Consider the following 26224-nt stretch of genomic DNA (forward strand, 5'->3'; position numbering starts at 1 on the left):
AATGCAAGACTACTTACCGTGATACGTTCCTACTGAAAAACAATGATATCTTTTCCATACGAACTGAATATGCCATTGATTACTAATGAGACAGACTTATCATGGGATGAATTGTTATAATAATATGGTCTTGCAGTATGCCCTTTACATATCTTATACCAAGGACATAACAGATGGAAATGAAATTCCTCTTCAACACGCGCAGGACTACACTCCAGCATAACAAGTGGTTATGGTCTTTCAAATAACGATTCAGTAAACTCTGAATCTGTACGATGCACAAGAAGGTAGAAAGTACAGTCTTTAGGGATCTTTCGTATGGAGCCACACAATAATGCAACTGGGAAACTGCAAGCAGGTGCAAGTCAACAAACTGTCACAAAGCATTTTGACAGACCATCTCTGCTGCATGGGTTCCAAGTGGTATTGGCGTCCCAGAGTAACCATCTTCTTTTAAGATCTATACATTCGAGTGTCCCCTCCTCGAAATCGAAATACAGCACAGCCACGGCCACGGCCACCGCCACCGCCACCGCCACCGCCACAGACACAGACACAGACACAGAAACCGCCACAGACACAGACACAGACACAGACAAAGAAACCGCCACAGACACAGACACAGACACAGACACAACCACAACCACAGACACAGACATGGCCACAGCCTCGGCTACGGCGACAGCCAGAGACACAGACACAGACACGGCCACGGCCACGGCCACGGCCACAGCCACAACCACACCTACAGCCATAGATACAGACACGGACACAGACACAGACACAGACACAGACACAGACACAACCACAACCACAGACACAGACATGGCCACAGCCTCGGCTACGGCGACAGCCAGAGACACAGACACAGACACAGACACAGACACGGCCACGGCCACGGCCACGGCCACAGCCACAGCCACACCTACAGCCATAGATACAGACACGGACACAGACACAGACACAGACACAGACACAGACACCAGCACAACCACGGCCACAGCCAGAGACACAGAAACAGAAACAGACACGGTCACAGCCGCAGCCACAACCACAACCACAACCACAACCACAACCACAACCACAACCACAACCACAACCACAACCACAGACACAGACACAGACATAGACACAGACACATATACAGCGACCAGACAGTTTGAAATCGGCTGAGGAATATCTGTGAGACAGAATGTTTTGATCCATGCCACATGTTGCACATTTGTATGTATGAGTTCCTACAGCGCTGCAATGTCCACACACCAACTTGGCCTGGCCGTTCGCCAGATTTAGCAGACTGAGTGTGTGCGCTTGAAGAAGCCATCCTCCAAGACAGGTCCCCAACGCCATACGGCACGACAGCATGTGTCAGAGCATTAGAAACGTGTTTTGACAACGTCTGATTGTTTCCATGCACCGCCGCTGTCATTGGAACACCTGATGGTCATAACTTAAAGTGACATTTTGTCCACCCCTGTGTCATTCACTAGGTGTACACGTTTCATCTTGTTCCCAGAGATAAATCTAGTCCTATCCCCTTCCAACTATGCCATGATTGTGTTGTTGTTTGTGTTTTGTAATCAAACTCTGAAACTCAGCGTCGGGTTTCTTTTCTGAAAAGTATTTTCGATAAAAGATACCTCTGTTCTCAGGACTGAATGTCACTTTGTAAGGTATCCGCCTTCTCATGTCAGGAGCACCGCTGTCCGACTTCGGAATAAAGGCAAACCTCTTAGATGTTAATGTAAGTTAAAGGATTGGCTTGTGCTGTCAGTAGAGTAGGGTTGATCCTTTTCATAAACACCTCGCATCACCGCAACACCAGTGGTCTCATCCTAAAATTATCCCCCGCAGCGCGTTTAGCTCGGAGCCTGGGACAAAGAGTTAGGGCGTACATACTTAAAAATTGGAATATCTTAAGAACCGTTCACTAATTTTTTTCATATCTGGTACCCAGTATGATTAAGGTCCTTGACCTTCGTTTCAAGGCCACAAGGGGACTCTAACGTCATATTTTGTCAGGGGGTTATTTCAAGAACCGCTCCCTGTATTTGCTTCACATTCGACACCAATATCTTCTTCTAGCGCAGAGGAGTCCAGTTAACTTTGGTGACAATCAAGTCATTATGTCGTCCTAATGACAATGCTTGCTGGCATTGCCATTGTGACTAACGCCCAGTGGAATATTATTCGAGGATTATAAAGGCTACTGATTGTCTAGTAAGGACATTTCACATATTACACAAAAAAGAACACTGGATTATGGAGTGATACACTACTGACACTGCACCACACTGTTGCGTGTTACTATGTGTCAATATGTGTCAATATGTGATACAACATTGACAGTCACTGCACCACACTGTTGCGTGTTACTATGTGTCAATATGTGATACAATATTGACAGTCATTCACCACACTGTTGCGTGTTACTGTGTGTCAATATGTGATACAATATTGACAGTCACTGCACCTCACTGTTGCGTGTTACTGTGTGTTACTATGTGTCAATATGTGATACAATATTGACAGTAATTGCACCACACTGTTCCGTGTTACTGTGTGTCAGTATGTGATACAATATTGACAGTGATTGCACCACACTGTTCCGTGTTCCTATGTGTCAATATGTGATACAATACAATATGTGATACAATATTGACAGTCACTGCACCACACTGTTGCGTATTACGATCTGTAATCGAGCGAGTGAGGATTCGACTTAACACGTATAGACTTAAACATCACTACAGTTAAATATCATTGTGTACGGAGAATGAATATGGCATTAGAAGCAGGATTACAGACACTTATTTAAACACTTTATTCATATTATAAACGTTTAGCAGTGAAATTCGTTACCAGCGGAAGCATGTTTGTGTATTTAAACCATTTCCTAATTAATTATTCTGTAGGATTAATTAAACCTTTTTAAATAATATCCCCACAGTTGTAAAAAAGTGATATGTGGAGTTTGGAATGCTCTTTTCCTCATATATTACATGAACGTCACATACTTATTAAAACTTGATAGGCGTTTACAAGTAGAATGCATAAAAAGCAAGATTTGTGGATGTCTGATGAAGGAGCAAGCATATACTTCGAAAAGTCTTGTAATTCATCAGATGAAGGAGCAAGCATATACTTCGAAAAGTCTTGTAATTCATCTGATGAAGGAGCAAGCATATACTTCGAAAAGTCTTGTAATTCATCTGATGAAGGAGCAAGCATATACTTCGAAGCGTCGTGTTATTCATCTGATGAAGGAGCAAGCATATACTTCGAAGCGTCGTGTTATTCATCTGATGAAGGAGCATGCATATACTTCGAAACGTCGAAATAGTTGCCATCCATAAGGTTTCATTCACAAATAACACTGCATATGTGTGACTATTACTGTAGTCTATTTCGCAAAATATTTGAATTTAATCAAACCCTATAATTCTATCCATTTTGCTTTCCTAAGTTTATTTTCTTCAGTGGTTATAACTGTGCAATCATCCCGGATGGGCCACAAACCGTTGTGGAAATGATTAAAGTACGTGTAGTGCACGTACCTTAACACAACACGTATGACATATAATGAGAAAATATAGAAACGTATTTACCTCAAGGTCGCGAATATGTTCTTCAACAAGGGCAAGTTAGCCCTGAACAACTTTCAAATGTCAGGCCAAGTAAATAGCTGATTAACTCACATCTTCTAGTGCAAATATATATCTGTCTTTTTTCACCGTATTTATATTTCATTCAGCAGCGGGGTCCATTTCACAATCATCACTACAGGATATTTCTTTCAGAAGGTATTCATACTGATTAATAAATGTAATATGAAATTCAATGCAAGTCCAATAAACAAAACCAGCGTGTGGGTTTCCGTGTTTCTTTGTTGCTTAACACTTCACTCAGCATTATTCCTGCTATATGACATCTGTCTGAAAATACTGCTTTGGACCAGACAATCCAGTGATTAACAGCATAAGCATTGATCTACTCTCTCACTTTTGGACAGTGAATCATTCCCTCGTCAGAATCTGTCAGAGATCTTGGGGGTATTGTCGATCCCGAGCTTAATGTCGAATGGCACGTCAACCATCTTGTTATTTATGTGCACCTACCCCACTGGGATCGGATGATTTATGTCATCCTTATCAGCGAGTCTGACCACCCGATCCTGTTAGTTGCCTCTCACCACAAGATCAGTTCTAACCTAGATCTTCACGGCTATCTCTATGGTTTAAGGTCAAAATCTTTGACCACCTCTGTTTCGGTGATCATCAGATTAATATTACCGTGTGGGGTTCTGCCCACCATTAAAAAAACCCACGAAACTATGTTTTAGAAAATCTTGATAAATTAATCATTTTATAAACAACATGGTACTCTGAACAGCAAAAGAAACGCATCTCAGAAGACACAAATGTGAACGCTTACTTTAATGAGATTTCTTTTTTTATTAAAAAAATAAGTTTCTTTTGCTGTTCAGTAGAGTTTCGATTTACTGAAGCGCGCATATTCTTCATTTCATGTTTCCCTTGACTCTTGGTCGGACTATGTAATGGAGAACTAAACAGTCAGTGTACTAAGATGACAAGCTGAAATTTCTCATTTGTCGGGTAGATATTGCATTGGCAACAGGTTCATCAGATGTAGTCAAATTAATGCCATTTGGCGACAACTCCGCTGTCTTTAGCTATTGTAGAACCTATCGCGTTAAATATGTGTCCTAAATATTACAGATTAGAGAAAAGAAATGAACATTTGATAGTTTAAATGTCTTGGTAGATTCCCAACCACACGGACTTACTTGTATTTCAAGATTAATGAAATACGTATTTTCAAAGGAAAGCCTATGTCGTTATTGAAGATGAATTATATATTTCATTACGACAAGTCTGGGTCTATTCAGTATAGGCGTTGAAGCAATTTTGCAAAGGATAATCATAACATTTCAGCAAGAAACAGAGTTTATTGTAAGGGGCCGGCTATTTTAGAAGCATGTGTTCATGAGTCACTATAGTAATGACAATAAGAGTTGACGATAGTGAGACTGCATCAAGTCTGACTGTATCAGTCCACGTCGACACCACTCACCTTACATATATACACGTTAAGTGTATATAGCAATATGTGGAATTGTATGAATAATGTAATGTCCGCCATGCACTTAACTGAATTCAATTGAGTTGAATTATTTATTATAGACCGTAGGAGGGCTTTGTAGGCAGTGATCCGTGTCAAAGAACATTTGAGACGAGATTTGAATCTCAAAGAAAGACAATGCTTGTCTACTGTATTATCTTAGTGGAAATGCGACACCAGTTAGTGGAGCTGCTGAAAACAGAGGGACGGTTAGCCAGTTGGAATTGGAATAATTAAAACGAAAAAATATTCAAAAACTAAGATGAAAGCAAACAAGAAAAACATTTAGCTCAGCTGAAGATATTCTAGCAGTAAGGGATGGTTCCTTGTCACAGACGTCTGGCGTTACAGCGATCGCTCGTCACGTCAAAGACTCGGGTTTGATTCACTGCATGAGTACAATGACTGAAGCCATTATTTGCTGTCCTCGGCCGGAGTATTTGCAAAACGTGGCGTAAATCCAAACTCACTCACAAATGTGTCAAATTTGGAACCGAGGAGTTGGGAAACATGTCTTACCTCTCTTGGGGTTCCAAAGCTCAACGGGAGTAGAAATAATGGTATATTGTTGGGTATATTTGTGAAAGAAACAAACACAACTGTTTACGGAAAGCACACTATGTGGAAGCTGGACTTCCATCTTGATGTCACATATGTAAATTGTGGGTAAGATATTAGGCAAAAGTATCCTTATCCATGCACATCGCTCATGCTTATCTTCTTCCTGATCTGCTTATGCACATGGCCCTGATATTACACTTCAAGTCAAGTCAAAGCCAGATAATTTTGGCTAAGAATTTACCATAGACTTTAGGTACAATGAAATCTTCAAAACCGGTATCTGCCCGATCCGGCAAGTTGTCAACATCGGTATAAAATTTCAGTCCCGTCCGTGGCTTGTACATTTATCACCTACCCTACAATCCGGCACATTGTCTAAACCGGAGTATTTCTTCTTCAGTCCCCTTGAGTGACGGTTTAGACAGCTTTCACTGTATATCGATAATCGGATATTGTTCTTCATTCACCAAATAGCCAATTGGACTTCACAGATTTACCAAAGCAACCAATAATACATGGAGATGTGTCTCGGTCCTTCAGGTGCACTGAACATTTTTGGTTATGTTAGTGCATTAATTTTTATTTTTGAAATGGTAGTTCCCGCATTTTGAATGTGAAAGAGATCATGATGTCCCGAAGGATTATCCCTCGCCTGCAGCTGAAACCATATGCTGAAGCAGCCATTTCGAAGAGATGAAATATTCATGATATTTGACGAGATGTACGGTGCATTGCGAATCCATTTCCAGTGTGAAAGGGCACTGCGGTGGAGTGACGCTTTGTGTGTGGAGTCCATGCTTGGCGTTGACGCGCCGTGTCTATGCAAGACCTAACGGTTCACAATAGTATGGAAGATCGCATTAGCCATGGTACTGACTAAATTTGGAATTCACCGCTCTACTTGAAAGGAAACTTCCGTACTCTAATGAGCTGAAGAAAAAGAACAAGTACAGGAATGAAACGAGAAGTAAAATTAATGCTTTTATGAGACATATTAGGACATGTATGTTAAAAGATCAAGCTACGGGATACACAGAAAACCGTTAGAAATACTCGTACCTAAAACTATCACTGTGCTTAAAAGCCAATTGCCCTCTAGTCCGTGGCTAGTAAAATCCAGTCGGGACAGTAAATCTCCTCCGTCACTAGCCCTACAGACAAGTGCGTTTTCATGCGATCATTTTGTAAATACATCACGCTCTCCGTTTTGTTAAATTATAATACACATGTCTGATAAAACTATTATTCTTATTGGCAGATGGAACCTGTGGCATGCTGATAATATTTTATTCTCACTTATTTCTTAAGATCTTTTGCTAAGTATCTACATTCGAGCTAGTGAATTATTTTGTGGGCTACTAACTTTCAGGCATAACTAACCCGATAAGCTAACAAAATCTGGAAACTGTTTCGCACACTGGCAGCTGCCGAGTGTTTATGACGAGTGTCTAGTTCCGTGCAACGGGCAGTTTCAGATTTTGTCTCGTCATCTGGAAAATATTATGCAGTCTAGGCAGGCTCTGAAATAGCATAAACAGATTTAGTTCTGTGATTTTAAAAATTCTAACGCTCTGTCATCTTAACCAACTGTTTTTTTTAATGAATGAGTATTTCATGTTTCAGAAACAGAAGTGATTACTCATGGTTTAATCCATAACACGAATCATGTATACGCCTGTCCAAATGAATGTTAATAGTGCTGTAGTTTAAAACGATTCCTTTTGGCGATGCAATAACTTGAGATTTATATTAAGTCAATCAATAAATAAGGCGCAAATAGGCCTCTAACTGACGCATGTCGTCCTAAAACTATAAACCAACCAACCAACCACCCTGACATTTCTTAAATAAAGTGGAAGATAATGCCAGGAAATTATTATTAGTGATACCGTTATTCCACGAATTATTTCGTGCACTATGTAAAGTAACGGTTTCTTCACCAAATGTTGTTGTTTTAGCAATTATGACGATGTGGAGTTTCAGGTACTGTTACTTAGCTTTGTAATGTTCTTTTGAAAATTGGGTTTATATTGTGAGATTTAGCAATATCCCAGACATATCTCTACGGGGGACACCAGGAATGGGCTACACACATTGTACCCATGTGGGAAATCGAACCAGGGTCCTCAGCGTGACCAGCGAACGCTGTAACCGTTAGGCTACCCCTGCGGCACTGCCTTCGTATAATAGCGGCAAAATAGGACTAAATAATCGGAACATTATTTTAAAATATTCAGTATACTAAATTCCAAATACCCGTCAGTTTCAATTTCAAGTTATGTTCCAACACATTTTACCGCTTATAAGATGAGTCTTTTATTTCAAAGCCGTTGGATAAAAGGTCATAATGTATCTTGTTTCTCAACACTGTGGTAAGACGAGAGACGTGACGACTGATCATGATGGCTTCATAATTTTATATTCTAATAGCCATTATGTTTGTTTTGCCGTCAGCATTGAAGTACATTAAACGAACACAAATTATCCACACGATATGGTGTGTGGGGGAGGTGGGTTAGCCTGTTGGTTAAAGCGTTTGCTTGTCATGCCGAAGATCCGGGTTCGATTCCCCACATGGGTTCAAAGTATGAAGCCAATTTGTGGTGTCCGACGCCGTGATGTTGCTGGAACATTGCTAAGAGCGGCGTAAATTTACACTCACTCACTCAACCCAGAACACTTACCTGGTGCAGGGCAAGAAGTAGCCTGAAACGTCACAAAAGATAAAGAAGTCTTTATCCAAAGAAGTTACTTCTTTGTGCTGTTTTAGACAAAGAAGAGCCTTATCAAGTTTAATTCATGTCGCTTTCTGTCAGTGATGAAAGATGCAGTCTATCGAGTCCGCCAGTTAGCCACTTGGGGCTGGTTTGTCCACAGCGTACGGTCTCTGTTCGCAACAATCGTATTAAAAGTGCATCATCACGATTTACTTACTTTTTTATATTTTGTAGCATTTGGCAGTTCAGTCACCGATTGGCACATCGTTCATCACAAACACAGGTGCATGGTGCAATGGCCATTGTGGGTGTTGGGATGAACGGGGTTTACAGAATTTCGAGGGGAACTCGTGACACACTGATGTTCGTTGCTATAACCCAGACTGGCTGTTGTTGCGTGAAGTTTTCTTTTTGTGTTAAGTTTTTATCAATAAACATTTTCGCTTTTTTATTAAAAAAAATATAAACGTTTAGTGCCGGATGATTGGAATTTTACCTTACTTCACATGTTGTATCGACATGGATGTGTCAGCTGAGGAGGGTAAATGTGAAAGCGAATTAAGTTAAACATTACACTGTAAAGTTGTTTCATGACAACGCTGTGTATCAACACAGGACCAAAGAAAAATTATTAAGTGAGTGAGTGAGTGAGTGAGTGATGTTTTAAGTTGCACTCAGCAATAGACCAACTTTATGGCACCGGGCTGTAAAGAATCGAGCCTGGACCACACAATCTAGTGATTAACAACATGAGCATCGATCTGCGCAATTGGGAACCGATGACATAAGTCAACCAAGTCAGCGAGTCTGACCACCCAATCCCGTTAGTCGCCTCCTACGACAGGCATAGTCACCTTTTATTGCCAAAGAAAATGGTGTAGGTCCCAGACATTTAACATGTTCATACCAGCTGGTTTGATTTTAAAAAAATAATTTCCACCTACAATATTACAAAGACAAATATGATCTCTTTAGGTCGTTATGTTATTTATGCTTTTAAGAAATGAAAGCAACATGATCTAAATCATAATAACAAAAGTAAATAAGCAAAATTGTAATCAATACCATTTGATGAAGGGTCGATAGATCCCGAAGGTGATATATCATTTATTAGTACGGTTTCTAAAACCTGTTAACTATAGATATGGTCTTGCTCATGATCATCACATCTTTAATGTCTGACCTTGTTGTGTATACGCAGAATAAATAGTTGTTAAAAAGGCCAGATACTTAACAGTTTAGAGTAGCACCATATAAAGGGTTTTTGTGCTCTGAAAAACATTTTAATATGCATCTTAAAGCAATAATGTGTCATGTAACTAGAGAACACGCATTCAGTGTAAACCGTTCGCTATTTTCATGTATCTAGAAACAATGCCCGTTCATTCGGTAAATATCAGTTGAGAATCTAAACGTGCATGTCTACGTACAGTTCATCGGTAAGTAAGTTGTTGTAAGTATTTGATATTTGAAGTAAAAGAAAACGCAATCAAGAGACCAAAACATTTTTTTTCCTATTTTGCAACAGGTAAGGAACGGATTACTTAAGGCAGCCACAGCTGAACATTTTTCAACGGTGGACACAAATGGTGTGTGTAAGTGTGTAAGTAATCGATTCTGGGTCAGACAATCCACTGATCAAAAGCATAAGCATCGATCCTCGCGGTTACAATACGATCACATGTGTCCATCAAGTCAACGAGTTTGACCACCTGATCCCGTTACTCACCTCTTACGACAAGCATTGGGTTTATGAAGATCAATTCTATCTCGGATCTTTACTGGTTAATCACTGGATTGTCTAATCCAGACTGAATTAATTACGGACTACTATCATATAGATGTAAACCTCGCGAGTGTATCTGAATGTACATTGCAATAAAACACTATGACTACACGGGAAATGTCCAAACACCCTCCTAATACATCCGATTACATAAATGCTGAAAGTTGTTACTATAACATCGACATAGTGGGAATTACAAGCAACAGTTAGTTTAGAATAAACAGGTTTGATAGACACATCATCTACAGACCCTCGTACTCGTATGATCATCCAGTCGAAAATGCTGTGCATTATTTCGTCGTATGCAATAAAAACATGGAATTAAGACAAAAATCATATTTCTATTTAAAAAGTTTTAGTATCGACAGAGGCACAATACTGTAGGGATGTGCGTCCTTGCGAGCAATGATCTACACAAATTATTAAAATCTATTCATGATTACATAGCTAGATCTGATTGATTTTATGTTTCGTAAATACTTTGATTTTATTGCATTATCCTTGAATACGACTGGTAACAATGTGTCATATGGTTCTGTATTTATTTGGTGGTGTATTTGTTTTTGACAGAGGCCTTCAAATAAGCCCCAGGGGTAACACTTTTACCCCCTGACTGCCCGACAACCCCAAGAATAATATGACTGGGGAGAGATTGCTTAACGTGAGATTCGCTGTAATGAATACCTCAGACCGCCTCAATTAAAATTATGGCTTTCTGATATCCGATTGAAGGATTGGTATTTGGGAATTCATGCCAAATACAACCGCCAATATTTTGAAAGTTCAGAAGGCAAATTATGACGTCTGAATGCAATTTAATTTAAACAAAATAATGACTAGGTTTCAAATGATTTACTTAATATTGTTTGTTCACTGTATGATTTAGAAATAGTCTTGAAAATTGAACATAGGATTTCAGTACCACGGGTTTCCAGATGCCATAGTCCGTTTGGCCCAAGAGCACTTGGATGTTCCTCTCTTTACACTTCACCCTCGTAACAGATAGTGTACTGTGTAAATATTTTAATGATAGTTTGTCAAACAACCTTTTTATTTTGGGGGGACATAAATTCGACAAGGAGTAGGTCTGATGATTTGACTACGATCAGCGTTTCATTTAGTCTTGTTTGTTCATTAAGTTTCGGTTTAGATTCCAATTCACCGGTCGCCTTTGAACCAAACGGACTATACTTGGGACTAACATCGGTTATTTGTGGTTTGTCAGTGAGTTTAAATTTAATAATAGTCACAACAATTGCTACATTGATGTAAAACGAGGAAACGGAATATAAGTACGACTTGTTACCATCAACATCACTCACGAGCTCATGCAACTCTGTCTTCACTCCGTCTCCACGTCGAGACCGCGATATTACCCCGCGTGGTATTCTTCATAACAGATCTGAGATATGAGATGGTGAAATTTGGGATTAAGTACTTGGAAATCTAATACAGATTGCCGTGTGAGGAGGATTTCAGATGTCTCCATACATGGGGATTGTAATAAGTTTTCCAGAAAGTATTACGATAATTCCGATTGGCATTTATAAGCCGGTAGGGCGGAGACACGCGACACCAAACGCGGGGAACAAATCTAGGCTTTATTATCTCGGGCATCACTGGCTAGCGTTCATTTCGTTTGAGCCTTTGGGGGAGACGGTAGCTTTGAAAGGGGAAGGAGGTAAGTACATACCTACTCTGTGAATGTACGTGCATGGTTCCTGACTTTGGCATTTTTTCTTATTTATTAGTATTAAGAATAGTAGGGAGAAGTGACTTGGGTTTTGTTGGAAATAACATGCGCATTTATGTACAAAGGAATATGAGAAATTTATATCACACATGAGTGAAATATCTCCACCCTGAATTATTCAGTGGTATGTCATAATTTCTGAAGGTGTCTTCAAAAGGATATATGATTATGTCATTGTTCGTTTTGCTTGCAATGATAAATGTATTTAGATGAACCTCCAAAGAGGATTAAGGTTTCAGTAATCAGTCTTTAATTGGGTTCTACGTCATTATTAGCAACAAGTAATCTCTTTAAAGCTGCACGAGATACATAAACGCAGTATTTTCATAAATGTATCAAAAGGTTGACTCTGACCGCATCGTTGGTCCCGACTAAATCGTTGATACAGACATGGCGTTATGGATTAAGGCAATTATCTGTATCAACACATGAATTAAAATGCAGACAATATTTCAATCAGTATATGACAGGGCATTCTGTGACCTCATTAACACAATAAGCTGTCACCCATACGCCTTGTTATTTTAACTTTCGTAGTAACTGGTGTGGTCAGTCAGACATTCACAGAGCGCATCACTTACAGGCGCGTGACAAGCCATGTTTTTCGTGTTTCTCTGTGGTTTGGGAATCCTTAGATTCAGATAGTATTGACACCTGGGATTTTTTATGATGGTACCTACGCCTCTGACTTACAATGCCACCCGTTTAGTTGTACATGTCTGTTATTAAGACAATTTTCGATCTTGGATCGATCAACTAGATTAATCAGGTGATCACGATTGACGACTTTCTTGATATCCTTCGTCGGATTGTTTAGAACGTGTATCTGTCTGCTTCAGAGTAGACAATTGTCACACCACCTTCATACGACTAGAATATCCTTCTGTTGTGTCGTAAATGTATTTGTTTCTTCAGTTGAGATGCTGAATCACTGAAAACCATGAGGCATTCATCATGGTGTTAAGTTAGTTAAAGTACAAAACAAAAGCAGGTCCTTGACATGTGGACAAGTTCTTAAAAGCTGCACTGAGGTCATCAGTGTTCAAGCCTTGATCAAACAAGAGCGGTCTTCTGTGCATGTCAACTTCTTTATTGTGAAGGACACATAATTGTGTTCCTCATAATGAAGAAGTTGACATCTTTAAAAACAGCTTCCTTGTGTGTGTCACTGTTAAATGCATCAAACAACTTAAGAGGTGGTGCCATATAGAAAGAATATTTGAAATTTTGATTGATGTAACTCACAGGTGAAATGTAATTATCCACGGCTAAACTGCAGCACAACTGTTCAATATGAGGGGTTTCTTAACCCATAGAATGGTGAAATAATCCAGACAGTTGTTTGTTTTAGTCTCACTTGGCTGTTTCAGTGTTCTGGTTCAAGTGGGGGAATCACTGGCCATGAGTTTATTATTGACACAACATAAACAACACCCCCTAAGGACTGGTAGCATCGAAATGTTATCATGACAATGTTAACTTTGTAACAAATTAATTAGATGATCATTACCACAATACATCAACCAGTAGTCACAACTCACACAATTCGTATTGCACATTACATTTCTACAAGCTACTATCATTCCATGAGATGCTCTGCACGTACCATGAAAATTCTACAACACATCAATGTTTCCACGTGCAAGTAAATGTTTCAGAGTGAACAGTTCTCTCTGGGGGTCTAATATGTTTTTTCTTTGGGGACAATCTCTGACCGTCATTATATTGCAGCCTTTTCTGTTCGGTGTTTGTTGCTCTTACAACAGGAATTTTATCTCGAAAACTTTGGGGTGGTCCTTTTTAACGATCTATAATCTGCCAAATTGAATTTATTGAAAACAAAATTCTATTTCTCGGGTATCGTCCATTGCATCCAGTTATTCACATGTTATTTCCTTAGTAAACTTTGGTTGGCTTTGCCTAATTTTTTAAAGAAATGACCCGAAAATTTTTAACTGTATCTATGGTTACCTGTTTTCGTTTTTCGTGACTCTTGACATGTGGGATATACGTATCGTTGATGCAGTTTTCTACAAAGTTTAATGATAGAATGTTTCGACTAAAATTGACATGTTTATTTCTGAAATGGCTAAAATTCCAGCAAATCCTTAGATTGTTATATCCATATATATTTTGAATTACCCTGTTTAAAAAAATCGTTGATCTTGTCAGAGATTGTGGTTAATCTTTCAGACAGGGATTTTTTGTCTCAAACTTCCGATTCTTGTGTGTTATTGGTATCCGGTTCAAGAGGGGAATGGATGTATCTTCAGTGGGAGAATGAGAGCTCTGACCCGCAGTTTCAGCAAACGTTCCCCTCAATTAACACACTCAGCTTTTAGACTCCTTTTCTGCCGGTAAGGTGTAGATATATGGAGCGTGGCGCGCGAACTGTCTAAGATGCCAGGCTAGTGATCCGGTGATTTTAGAGTGCCGGGATTGAACCCATCTGTGACCGGGTGTAAAAGCCTTGGAGTCAATTTTGTGCGCAGACTCTTTCAGTGTTGTCACAGCCTCTAGTATACAGTACACAACCCTTCTCGATTTAACGAATTTACCGTTGTTAAAAGACCAGATGGTGGCCGCATGAATGTGTGCAAACACATGCAAGATGGAGTAAACATGGACAAAGTACTGTGACTATGTGTCGCAGTCCACTCGGCTGTGAAGGGTACCTCGCACGTCACAGTAGCTAGGTGCTCATTGTGGCAGCACAACGTCTATGATCCCCAGAGATTTGAGATTGAAAGAATACGATGTGCCGCTGAGATTAATATCCAATGATCAAGGGAAATCAAAGCGCTTTGACTATACCGCTATAAACAAAATTACCGTATATTAAGTGAAATTCAAATATAGAGAATGGTGATTTCTTGCATCTATGCATCTTGTTGCTGTGAAATCTCAATTTGTGTTGAAATGTCCAATACAGATAAATTTACGTCCGTGTCAACCAAAACCTCGCCCATTTTTAACGACGTGGGATATCCATTTCCAAACATTACATTCGCCAAATCCTAATCAAGTACACGTTAAAGAGTAGTTTAGAATGGTTCGTATATGGAAAAATAATTAGTACTGAAACAAACACCTAGGGGTGGAAGTGTTCGTATTTCTTCCCAAGGCAATGATCACAAACTATAGGAGAGCGTTTAATCACAAGACTCGGCACAAGTAATAATTAATGTTACTTGATATAGGAGACGTGCATATCTACATTAATCTGTTCATCACGACTTCTGATAAAATCAGACTAGCTCTTACTTCTTTTAATTGATAGCTTGAAACCATTGATTTTGTCAATAATTCTTTCCCCGTACGATGCGTCTTAATGAGTGTTTCATATTAATCTAATAGATATGGCAATAACTCATGGAAATGATTGAGTTCCGCACAAAGAAGCAATGAACTCGAAATAAAATATTAATGGGTGACTGCAGTCGATCGTCACTTCCTACGCTTAGTATGTAATACACTGAGTGAGCATTGATTTAAAACGCTCATAGCAGTATGGTAGCGATGTCAGACATACTAGTTTTAGTGTTATTTCATAGTGTATAATTTTACATGCGTAAACACCTTTTGTTAGTTCACAAATGTTTGAAGAAAGATACATAGTATCCATGTGTGGAATCAAACCCAGCCTTCGGCGTAGCAAGCGAACGCTGTAACCACTAAGCCCACCCACCTTCCCGATAACAAGAAAAACATCAGCAAAATTGCAAGCGAGCCGTATGAAGCCATGGGCATGTCCCAGTCGCTATCACATGTGGGCGTTACGTCGGTGAACGTATTTGCTGTCCCACGTTACACACATATGCAAGTCATGCGATCAGGTCTTGTGCCAAACACAGAAACAATCAACAATAAATAAGGGTAAGATATTTAAGCAAATGTTATTTCAAAGCTTTGCAATGCTTTGTATAAATGGAAACTATTATCATATTTCAGTAATCAGATGTCATGGTTGTCATCATAATCTTCATCATAATCTTCATCATAATCGTCATCCTCAACATGATATATAGATGATGGTGAATTGTGGCGGTTGTCTTTCTGCCAAAAGAACGGTTGTGATGAACACAACACTTAACTGGTAATATACGAAATTGTCACAATTACTTATATTTATTCTGTGTAGAACGTTCTCCTAAACCTGAAAAATGTGCACCAATGTTTTCAGTAAGACTTTCAGTGGCATGTTGGCGTGGGAGGCTTGTGGTGTCAACGTCTGTCGCAAGAGGAACTCGGCGTTTCGAGTTTATTCTTACTCCTTCATCAGCTGAATATATAAGTTCACATACATAAATTTTCCCCTATAACTTTCTTATTTGTGAGGTTTCAATAAACGTTTGACATTCGTTTCTGTCACGTTCCTACTGCCTGCGTTTTAATAATGTAAAACCTATTATTTCATTACCTTAAATATTATTTATATATACCTAGCCCTTGGGATACACATGGTACAAAATGAATATGTTGCCACGTCCATATGTTGATAGTATTTCGTGTAGTCTTCTTCAATGTTGGAGAAGGATTTAACAGTCTATCGACTGGTGTCAAAATTGGAACAATGCGTGTCCCGAGTTACATCCCACGTACCTGTCAGCATCTGTTGTCTTGGGTTCGAATCAAGGATACATGCTGGTTCTGATAATTGATGCTGTTAGCACCGTACCCATTCTCGAGGTTTCGACGAGTCTAGACGAGAAGACCTGACCAACCTTTCAAAATACAATCCCTAATCACTCACTCACTCACTCACTCACTCTTTACCATCGTGCTCAGAAGGAACATGGCCACAATTCACTTTGCAGAATCCTGGAACAATTCAGGATGTGCCTGTCCTTGTCTATATGCATGGTTAGTCAGCGCTGGCCTCTACAGGGTTTGATCATTGAAGAACCACGACTCGTATCTTTGGGATACTAACACAAGTTAAAGCGAAATAATGTTGAATTAATGCTAATCCGTTAATCATCCGATCGCCCATTATCTGTTTGGTGTCAATCACATGTCATAAGACAAAGCAGGAATGTACTGACACCAGGTGTTCAGGAAACAATCAGATATCCCAACAACGAGGTTTTGGGGTGTGGGTTAACCTCATTGTTGAAGCGTTAACTCGTCACACAAAATAGACCCGGTTTGATGTCCCATGTGGGTACAATGTGGGAAGACTATTTCTGGTGTCCCTTGCCGTGATATTGCTCGCATATTGCTAACGCGGCGTAACACTAAACTCACTCACTCTCTAAGGTCCTGGGCCCACTTGCAGAAAGTGATCTTAGCGCTAAGACTATCTTAAGCCTATGTTGTAACGCTTTGTGAAAGTGAGCCCTGATCAGGTATATTCACGCTCCCCATGACCTTCAAAAGTCAGGGCTGGAGAGTCGTAAGCGCTCCAAAAATCTATCATAGAAGTGCTTATTTTTTCTTGTCAAAGTCTCTTAACATCATTCCGTGTTGCTGGGCGTCACCTAGGTGGCGTCAGCGGGGTTTTCCATCCACGTCAACTTGAACAACCGTTATATAATGGTGTTCCAGCGATGTTGAAAATCTCACTGAAAATAGTTTCAGTGACTCAGATGCCCATGCATGTACTTCGTGATTACTCACCAACGCTGATGCTCAACCATATGCACATATGCATAAGACCATGCACGTGTTGGGCATCCTGTTAAAACACGTCTGGGTGTTGCGTGTTGGGCTCAGACACACGCGAGAACGGACTCACAGACATAATCAGAAGATATCATCGCATTTAGCTGGCGTCAGATCATTGAAATAAACTTATTTCTTCAAAGCGTTGCATAATGCATATGGTTTCGTATTCCGGCGTCCCACAACTGAATTCAACTGTTGCGTATGTGTTAAGGTTAGACGAGAGGGTTTTTTATTTGTCTTGCTTTTTTATATATATAAATACAAATAATCAATTATTCATACATACGCATGTACTCATCCCTGAGTTATTGTTTTTGATATTTACAATGACAGGATAACCTGCGTGTATACGTGGACTATGTGATAAATAGCTGTCAACAATGTATGCTGCCATCAGTCAATGGTGACAGCAAACTATACTAGATGCTATAAATGTCATTCCATCATACTCACAGCCTGTTGTGTAGACTGACCACACATAAGATGACCGGCCATGTATGAAATAAAAAATGTCAAAGGGGCTTATAAAATGCATTCCTTCTCCCCCTCATCCACAAGACCCGTGAAGATCAGCTTTAGAACTGCTTATGCTCATTGTAAGAGGACTAAAGGGATCGGGTGGTCAGGCTGGCTGACTTGGTTGACACGTGTCATCTGTTGTCATCTACCAATTGCGTAGATCGATGCTTATGATGTTGATCACTGGACTGTCTGGTCCAGACTCGATTATTTACAGACCGCCGCCATATAGCTCACTCACTCTTCCAAGAGTATTTAGTGTCATCCAGAAACTTTTCTATTCAGTACATTAATATAGACTTACGGTAGTCTCAGCGTTAAGGTCGGTTTTTACAACGGTACAAAAGTCACTTAGCACGAGAACAATTTGTGTTATCACTAATGTTCAGTGATCCATGAGTGGGTTACAGAATAGAGCGTTCACTCGTCACGCCTACGACCCGGGTTCGATTCAGTACATGGGTACAATGAAGATTTACGAAGATTTGTTTTCACTCTTAAGATTAGGTGAATTAAATATCACAAAGAATACAGGCAGAAGAAATAATATCCCAAGAGAATTAAGATTTTGTTCATTTTGCATAAACATTCGAGGTTCATTTCATGTTTATTTGTCCACAATACAGTGATTTAAGAACAAGATATATGTTAAATATTGTCTGTATAGATTCCAACTCTCTAATTCGCCTTCTCCAATGTGAAAACAGCAACTGTTTATGTATGTATGCAACATATATTACGGAAGCTCTGATGCGACGCAGCACTCTTTTATTGTAAATGAATACAAGATTGTTTTGTTATTGTGCACATCAATCGACTTATATTGTATCGTACATTGTACATGGGCCTGTAGCCTTCCCGCTGAATAAAGTTATATATATGGGTGCAATGTGTATTCCTGTATCCCATTCAGGAACAACGTACGCATGCATTTTATCAAGAACCACCGTATGTCGGACGTATTCATGCAACCCATTCCGTAACGAATGTATGTATTTGTGCACACATCCCATTCAACAACAAAAAAATATGAATACATGGACTCCACTCGAAGTAAGTGCTTTATACATATATTGTATATGGGTATTGGTGATTGTTGTATAAGAAACACGAGTCGGGTAAACTAGCAAATGGAACCTCGGGATAAAGGAACGCTGTTTCATAATCATCCAAATAAGAAGTTCTTGAGATTTATTATAAACTGATCCACATAACAAGCTGACATTTTTCTCATGTGATTTAAAAAGGCTAGTAATGCAAAATATAGTTAGAACGTGTTTTCTAATATATCCACGAATAAAAACAATCTTATAACGAAGATTTAAGTGGAATCAATGCAAGGAATATTCATATAAACATGATAACTCGGAACACGAAAACTTAAATAGTAGTTACAATTTGTTTTAAAAGACAAACGTATCAAACATTTTCCATTAAAATTCATTTTAGATTAAACCAAAGAATTATGGTGATGAGATTGTTTTTTCCAGCAATCGATGACAAAGGTACAACGAGCATTTGCCTCCCAAGATTCCACGGTATAAATTTCACATTCAGCTCGTCTTGGTTTTTCCGACATTTCCGCGACCAACTCAGGTGCCCGTAACGATGTTAATACACTCTTCTGACATTTCTGAACATTTTTGACAAAACACATTTCGGTCTGAGATAAAATACCAAAACGTTTTCCTCGCGTAATTTCATAAGATATACGGCCCACCGCCTGTTGGTTTTCGTTCACTCAATAAGGATGCTGTCTGTAGTATAGAACAAAGGTCATGATCAGCCCTTTAATTTAAATGTCACGATCTATGGAACCTATTTGCGTGAATGAAGATCTATACATTCAACGAAAATAATTTCAAATTTTAAGTGTTGGAAGGCACGAAATTTCCTTTCTTTTGACAGAGTCGACTTGAGATGAATGTAGTTCTTCTGGTGTATTTTGAAATATATTTGTTCTGTGTTGCAAACAGAGGATTTCATTAGCAACGATTACAGAAAACACATGGGAAGGTTTAAAGAACAGATTTGTGTTTGTTTGGGGGTTTTTTATTTTGCAAATTTTGCTAGCGTCAAAAAACATCAGTTCGGTTCAATCAATTAGAAAGATTATTTTTTCATGATAATGAATGAGAAATTATGTTTTTCAAGACACGTTAACCGAACTTTGAGCAACTAGATGTTTATCAATCGCATCACAGTTGAATGTTAACTGCTGTAAATCTTCCCGAGGCTTTCGCAGCTTACAAGCATTGTTGTATAAACTCTAACAGATATATAGTTTTGTGATACTTCTGTGTTACCATGTAAGAAATAATACACATTGTGATGGGCAGACAGGCAATTGAGAATTTGATTATGTCTGTTTGGAGTACTGTTATTTAAGACGGTAGACTGATATGGAATAATTCTGAATTGAAACTGATTAAACCCTTGGGCGAGTGTCGTCAACAGTGGATCTGTATAATAATTTGCATAATGATAGTACTCAAAGACATTGGTTACCTTGATATTTTGGGCGGATGCAAATATTCCTCTAGGAGGCGATATTATCTTTGAGAGCGTGGACATTCTCCATTGGTAACATATGATATTTCCTTTTATCTTGAAGTGAGTGAGTGAGTGAGTGACTTTAGTTATACGCCGCACTCAGCAGTATTCTACCTATATGGCGGTTGTTTGTAAACAATCGAGTCTGCATCAGGTAATTGGGTGATCAATTGCATGATCATCGATCTACACAATTGGGAACCGATGGCAAGTGCCAACCAAGTCAGCCAGCCTGACCACCCTATCCCGTTAGTCGCCTCTTACGACAAGCACAGTCGCCTTTTATGACAAGCATGGGTTGCTGAAGGCCTATTCTACCCCGGGACCTTCACGGGTCCTGAGGAAACGACAGCTGTGGAGGGAGATGGTGGTGACTGTTTCTGTTTCCCATTAGTCGCCTATTACGACGAGCATTAGTTACTAAATATCAGTTCTAAAGCTGATCTTCACGGTCTTGTGGAAGAGAGGGAGAACGAATGCATGTTATGAGCTGATTTGACATTTTTTATTTCATACATGACCGGTTATCATATGTCTGATCAATCTACACAACACGCTGTGAGGATGATGGAATGACGATGACGGCATCTGGTACAGTTTGCTGTTACCACTGACTGATGACAGCATACGTTCTTGACAGCTCTTTATCAATCTATTCTAACCCGAATCTTCACGGGTGTTTGTTCATGAACCGGATATATCATGAGAACGTATTATACTGGTCTGTTTAGCTTAACAAACTCTCTTCAGATGGTGCAATATAGTTTCCTGGTAAATTCTGTATATTTGTTATCACAGGTACATATTATGGATGTGCATGTATGTATGCATCACAATGTTTACGATCATCATAAAAAATGTGAATGTCTTGACGAGTTGATCAGTAGAGATGTCGATACATGATGTGTTTGTCCCACGCGTAAGTGACTATACGTCAGTAAGTGAGTTCGGTTTAAATCCGTACAATGTGACATGTTGATGTGCGAGGAAACACAAATTGATACAGGTCCTATCAGTGCATCACATTAAAGGGGCATTGATGCGGAGCGAATAGTGTTTCTCGCCAACGGTCTGATTACGAAATCAAGCTGCAAATTGGTCAGCACCCAATCCCTCACGGGGACTGGGCTCCTGTCCACATTAGCAGAATTTCTTTACCCTAAACAGTCAGGAGGGCGGATGCCTATTATATGCCATTATCTAAAAATATCCATGGTATTCCTTCTCTGAATGTAGCAAAATATCCCAGCAGTGGTCCCAAAGGTACAGTGACTGATCCAATGTGATCCTATTTCTGTGTTTTTTATCTCGATATTTAATCATGACTTATGAAAATATGGTGTCTACAGGCACGTAGCGGGCCGTTTGTGTCCGAAAGATTGCAAAGCTCTATATTTAGATAGTTTTGAGGGTTGGCACAGCTGTCAAAGCAAAAATCGTGAGTAAATTTTGGTAGCCATGGTAGCTACCCTTGTTTATTATCTATATATGTTGATAAAAACACACAGTTGATTTATTTGAATTCGTAAACGACAAAACAACGACTTTGCCATTGGTAGAGAAATTTGAAAATTTTATTACGCAAAAAAGCTGATTTCGCCTACTTACCCAAGTACACAGCAAATGCCTGTATGCATTTCTTATGTAAGAACGAAGTTCCGTTGGTATCCTACAGGTTGGTATCCTAACAGGTTCCCATTTGGCATTTCTCCTGTATTGTCTAAATACTCAACATTATTATTTAAGGTCTAGCGTGAGAAATGTATTACATATGCATGTTATGTAATGTGTGCACGAAAGGGTTTATCAGCTGAGTGTCAAAACAAACATAGATCAAGGATTAACCGATAACACACTGATTGATTAATTACTTTTATTTTCTACAGCGGATTTGTCGAACTATTGGTAAACTAAATTACTTAGAATGGCGGACATCATACAATTAGTTGCCAGGTGTGCTATTTTGGGTGACCAATGAGAACTTTATCAGGTTTTTACCAGTGTGAAAGACCTGAAACGATGTGTCACTTTTTAACAAATTAGACTGTTGTAAGACACACGACATAGAGCAGGATTATTTACCAGCTGCAGACACACGACATAGAGCAGGATTATTTACCAGCTGAAGATGAATGGAATATCGTTCTTTTATCTGGATATTGATGGATATATTCCTGAACAAGGTAGTAGCTTGACATTGTTGCTATAACATTGGTCTGTTTAAAATTCATTATTGGCGTTTTGTTTTAATCTATTTGTTGAAGCATTCAGCAGAATCTATATGACAGAAAACACACATTTGATCGCGTACCTTGGCTTCGTTATTTTTCCATCCTAACAGTTTTTTACCATTTCTACCGCTGGCAGATGATTAACCTGCAAAGTGTTTCATTTGTTTTCATAATACATTTGTAATGAAGTGAAAATGACTTCACCTAAGTTGATCTGTCTATAATTAAACTCTCAACTACGCATGTGGGCTGCGAAGCAGAGATCACGAACCAGTCACGAATTCTGGGATATCATCTGGGTACTCACGGGAAAAAAACAATAACAAAAGTAACAACCAGTCCACGGAAATTACTCCGCATCAGTGCCCCTTTAATCAAGTTTATCCCCATTTACCCAACGCCCTGTAAATCACAGTATTTTCAGCCATACAGTGACTAAAACAAACTCTGAATACAAGGTAAATACATTTAAATATATACTTTCCATCAAAACACATTATATGTTTTGTGTATATATGTGGTGACATCGAAGATGAATTTCTCCACTTCATGTGAAGAGCTGCGTTTGGGTGTAATTTTTGTAAATAATTCGCCTGTCTTCACTGAATTTTATCATTTATTAAACTCATGACAATAATCTTTTCAACGTTGCGAAATTGTTTTACAATACATCAGTTGTAAACAGTACCTTTAAACAGTATGGAATATTTTGCAAAATGTAGTTGCTTGAAGTGGCTGCATTTTCTCTAGAAAGTCTAAACTTTTAATGGGAAGTATCGAGGTGCTGATGATATAGTCGGTCAGTGCAGCTGACTTTGCATTTCGTGGAGATTACTTTCATTGTAAAAGTAGTTTTATCCTGCCATTTACATAGATAAATCAAACGTAAATTTAACTACAGTACTTAAATCGTCAACATTTACAAACAATTGGCCTTTACAAAACGCAAAAGATCGAAGCTGTTCCCTGTAATATGCAGCCGGAATACAGTTCACTCACACTCTGTGTATCCACGTTGATCGTTCGTTACTCAGTGTTGGACATAGCTGAGTTACCTGTCAGTCATAGGAGCAGGATCCGAATGTAATTGTAGCGCCGGACACTTGCGGGTAATTGGAAGAAGCACAATAGACATCAGTCAATTAAATCTCACGTAATCAACGACATCAACAGTCGAATGTAATTTCGCAAGCAGGCTATCCAATGCAGAATCGTCTACTATGTAACGAACGACAATGATGCTTGAGAAAGCTGGAATCGACAAGTACGTTCTCTACTAGTTTATTTCGGAAGATACCATTGTCATCAACTGCTTTTTAAGGAGATGTAAGAAGGTACTTTGTACTTTAATAACTTCAACATTTCCGATGTTTTCCACACTTCATTGGAATTACATATTTTCATAGGCGAAATAACATCAAAGGGTACGACTGTGTCTCGAAATAATTTCTTTTGAGACAGTAAAGCGGAGTACGTATTTTTTACGTCAGTAGGGTCTTCGTGCGCAGCATTCTTATAGTGACAAATAATATACATTCTGGTTGGATACTCGGAATGTCACGTGACAGTATCGCGTGGATCAAGGTGAAGGGCGCATCTGCCATCACATGATAGCGTCTCTCAGTCTCTCAGTCTTTACTCTAGATCAGTGTTTTTTATATTTTTATATTATTTGTTTTTTTGTTGTTGTTGTTTTTTGTTGCTGTATGTTCGTTTTTGCTTTTGTTTGTTTGTTTTGTTTTTAATAATTTTTTTTAGTTTATTATTTTTATTTATTTATTTTTTTCTGGGGTGTTTATTCAAGCAGTGTTCCCAGCAAAACGTCGTAGACGAATCAAAATATCTAGAATAGCATCTTTTACAGTATAGAAGTCTATTATCTCTGCCTTCAAGGGAATTAAGAGATCTTGTTTCAGTAACTTGTAAGAAAAATCAATTTTCAGACTTTCAACTTTCAGAAAAATCATAGTTACATAGAACATGCAACGCAAATACTTTTTAAGAAAATTATCCTTTGTTGTAGGTATGTATGCTGAGATGTAATGTTACAGCCAATGTATAAAATGAAGCAATTTGTAAATTGCCAGAAATTTTCAGTCAATTTGTTAACTGCCTGATTCACTCAGTCAGTCTACAAATTGCCTAAAAAATTAGTCGATTTATCTGACAGATTGACTGAAACTCCCTTTCAGTGTATCATTATTATTAATGTATAAAAAACTTAACTTTTAGAAAGACACAGACACTCAAGGGACATCTTTGTTGATGTAAAACAATAGTTCAACAATATTTCAAAATGTGAAAAAAACTTTGGGTGACATTGTTAGCAAACATTTTGGTAGCACAAGTGAGGCTTATGTGACACCTGTTGTTTCATTTGACTCCAGCTTTAAAACGCTTGTTGGTTGCAGATCGCCTGCCACCCTCTGAATACTTGGCAGTGCATATAACGACAGCTTACCCACCACATTTTGATTCACCTGGAACAGCCCCTATAAAAATCTTTAATTCAACGTCTTTTTTAGTTGTTTGACGTGGTACTGTGTAGGTCTCCAGTCTGTGAATACTCGAATCAGTCCAGTGATTGACAGTATGAGCATCGATCTAGCTAATTTGGAACCGATGACATGTGTCATTCAAGTCAGCAAGCCTACAGACCTTTCCACTCACTGTTATTATTTGCATCTTCACCACAACTCATAAGTGGCATCTTCACCACAACTCATAAGTGGCATCTTCACCACAACTCATAAGTGGTCATGTTCACGAGGATCAGCGTGGTAGCCTAGTGGTTCAAGAGTTCGCTCGTCTCGTCGAAGACCCGTATTCGATCTCCTACATGGTTGCAATGTTTGAGGCCATTTCTAGTGTCCCCCGCCGTGATATTGCAGAATATTACTAACGGCGCTAAACAACACTCACACACTCATATCCACGATGACTTTCTATTTCCGTCAATACGAGGATTTATTTATTCGTGAGCCTTTCATTGTGCAGTGAAAGATCTAAGCATCATACCCTGCATTGAAAACGCGTGATATCCAAACATTTACGCTTAGTTCCATTCTGGGGTGTGTGTTTTAGTTTTACGTCCAATTTAGTTTCAGTTTTACGCCCGATTAATTTTAGTTTTACGCCCGATTTAGTTTTAGTTTTACGCCCGATTTACTATACTCCACGGCTGGGGACACCAGAAGTGGGTTTATTACCCATGTGGGGAATCGAACCCGGGTCTTTGGTGTGACGAGCGAACGGATTAACCACTAGGCTACCTACACCGCGCTAATCGCGCCCA

At 39.0% G+C, this 26224-nt stretch overlaps 2 protein-coding genes across 2 annotated transcripts in view; both read left to right on the forward strand.

Annotated features, from left to right (window-relative positions):
• The first annotated feature begins 318 nt into the window (after window positions 1-318).
• On the forward strand, window positions 319-1173 carry LOC137255400 (putative per-hexamer repeat protein 5). The gene has a single exon (XM_067792842.1). It carries the CDS (start codon window positions 319-321, stop codon window positions 1171-1173), a length of 855 nt encoding a protein of 284 aa, XP_067648943.1.
• Window positions 1174-11792: 10619 nt separating this feature from the next.
• LOC137256573 (uncharacterized) overlaps window positions 11793-26224 on the forward strand; it is a 29420-nt gene continuing 14988 nt past the window's right edge. Inside the window, exon 1 of the mRNA XM_067794440.1 lies at window positions 11793-11887. The gene's annotated coding sequence lies outside the window, so the exon portion shown is untranslated. The remainder of the gene's footprint in view (window positions 11888-26224) is intronic.

This window comes from Haliotis asinina, chromosome 11 (assembly GCF_037392515.1).
Source record: "Haliotis asinina isolate JCU_RB_2024 chromosome 11, JCU_Hal_asi_v2, whole genome shotgun sequence".
NCBI classification, from domain to species: Eukaryota; Metazoa; Mollusca; class Gastropoda; order Lepetellida; family Haliotidae; genus Haliotis; species Haliotis asinina.

Excerpts from the sequence above, each read along its gene's own strand:
- LOC137255400 (XM_067792842.1), top strand. The coding sequence starts at position 319 with ATGGAGCCACACAATAATGCAACTGGGAAACTGCAAGCAGGTGCAAGT.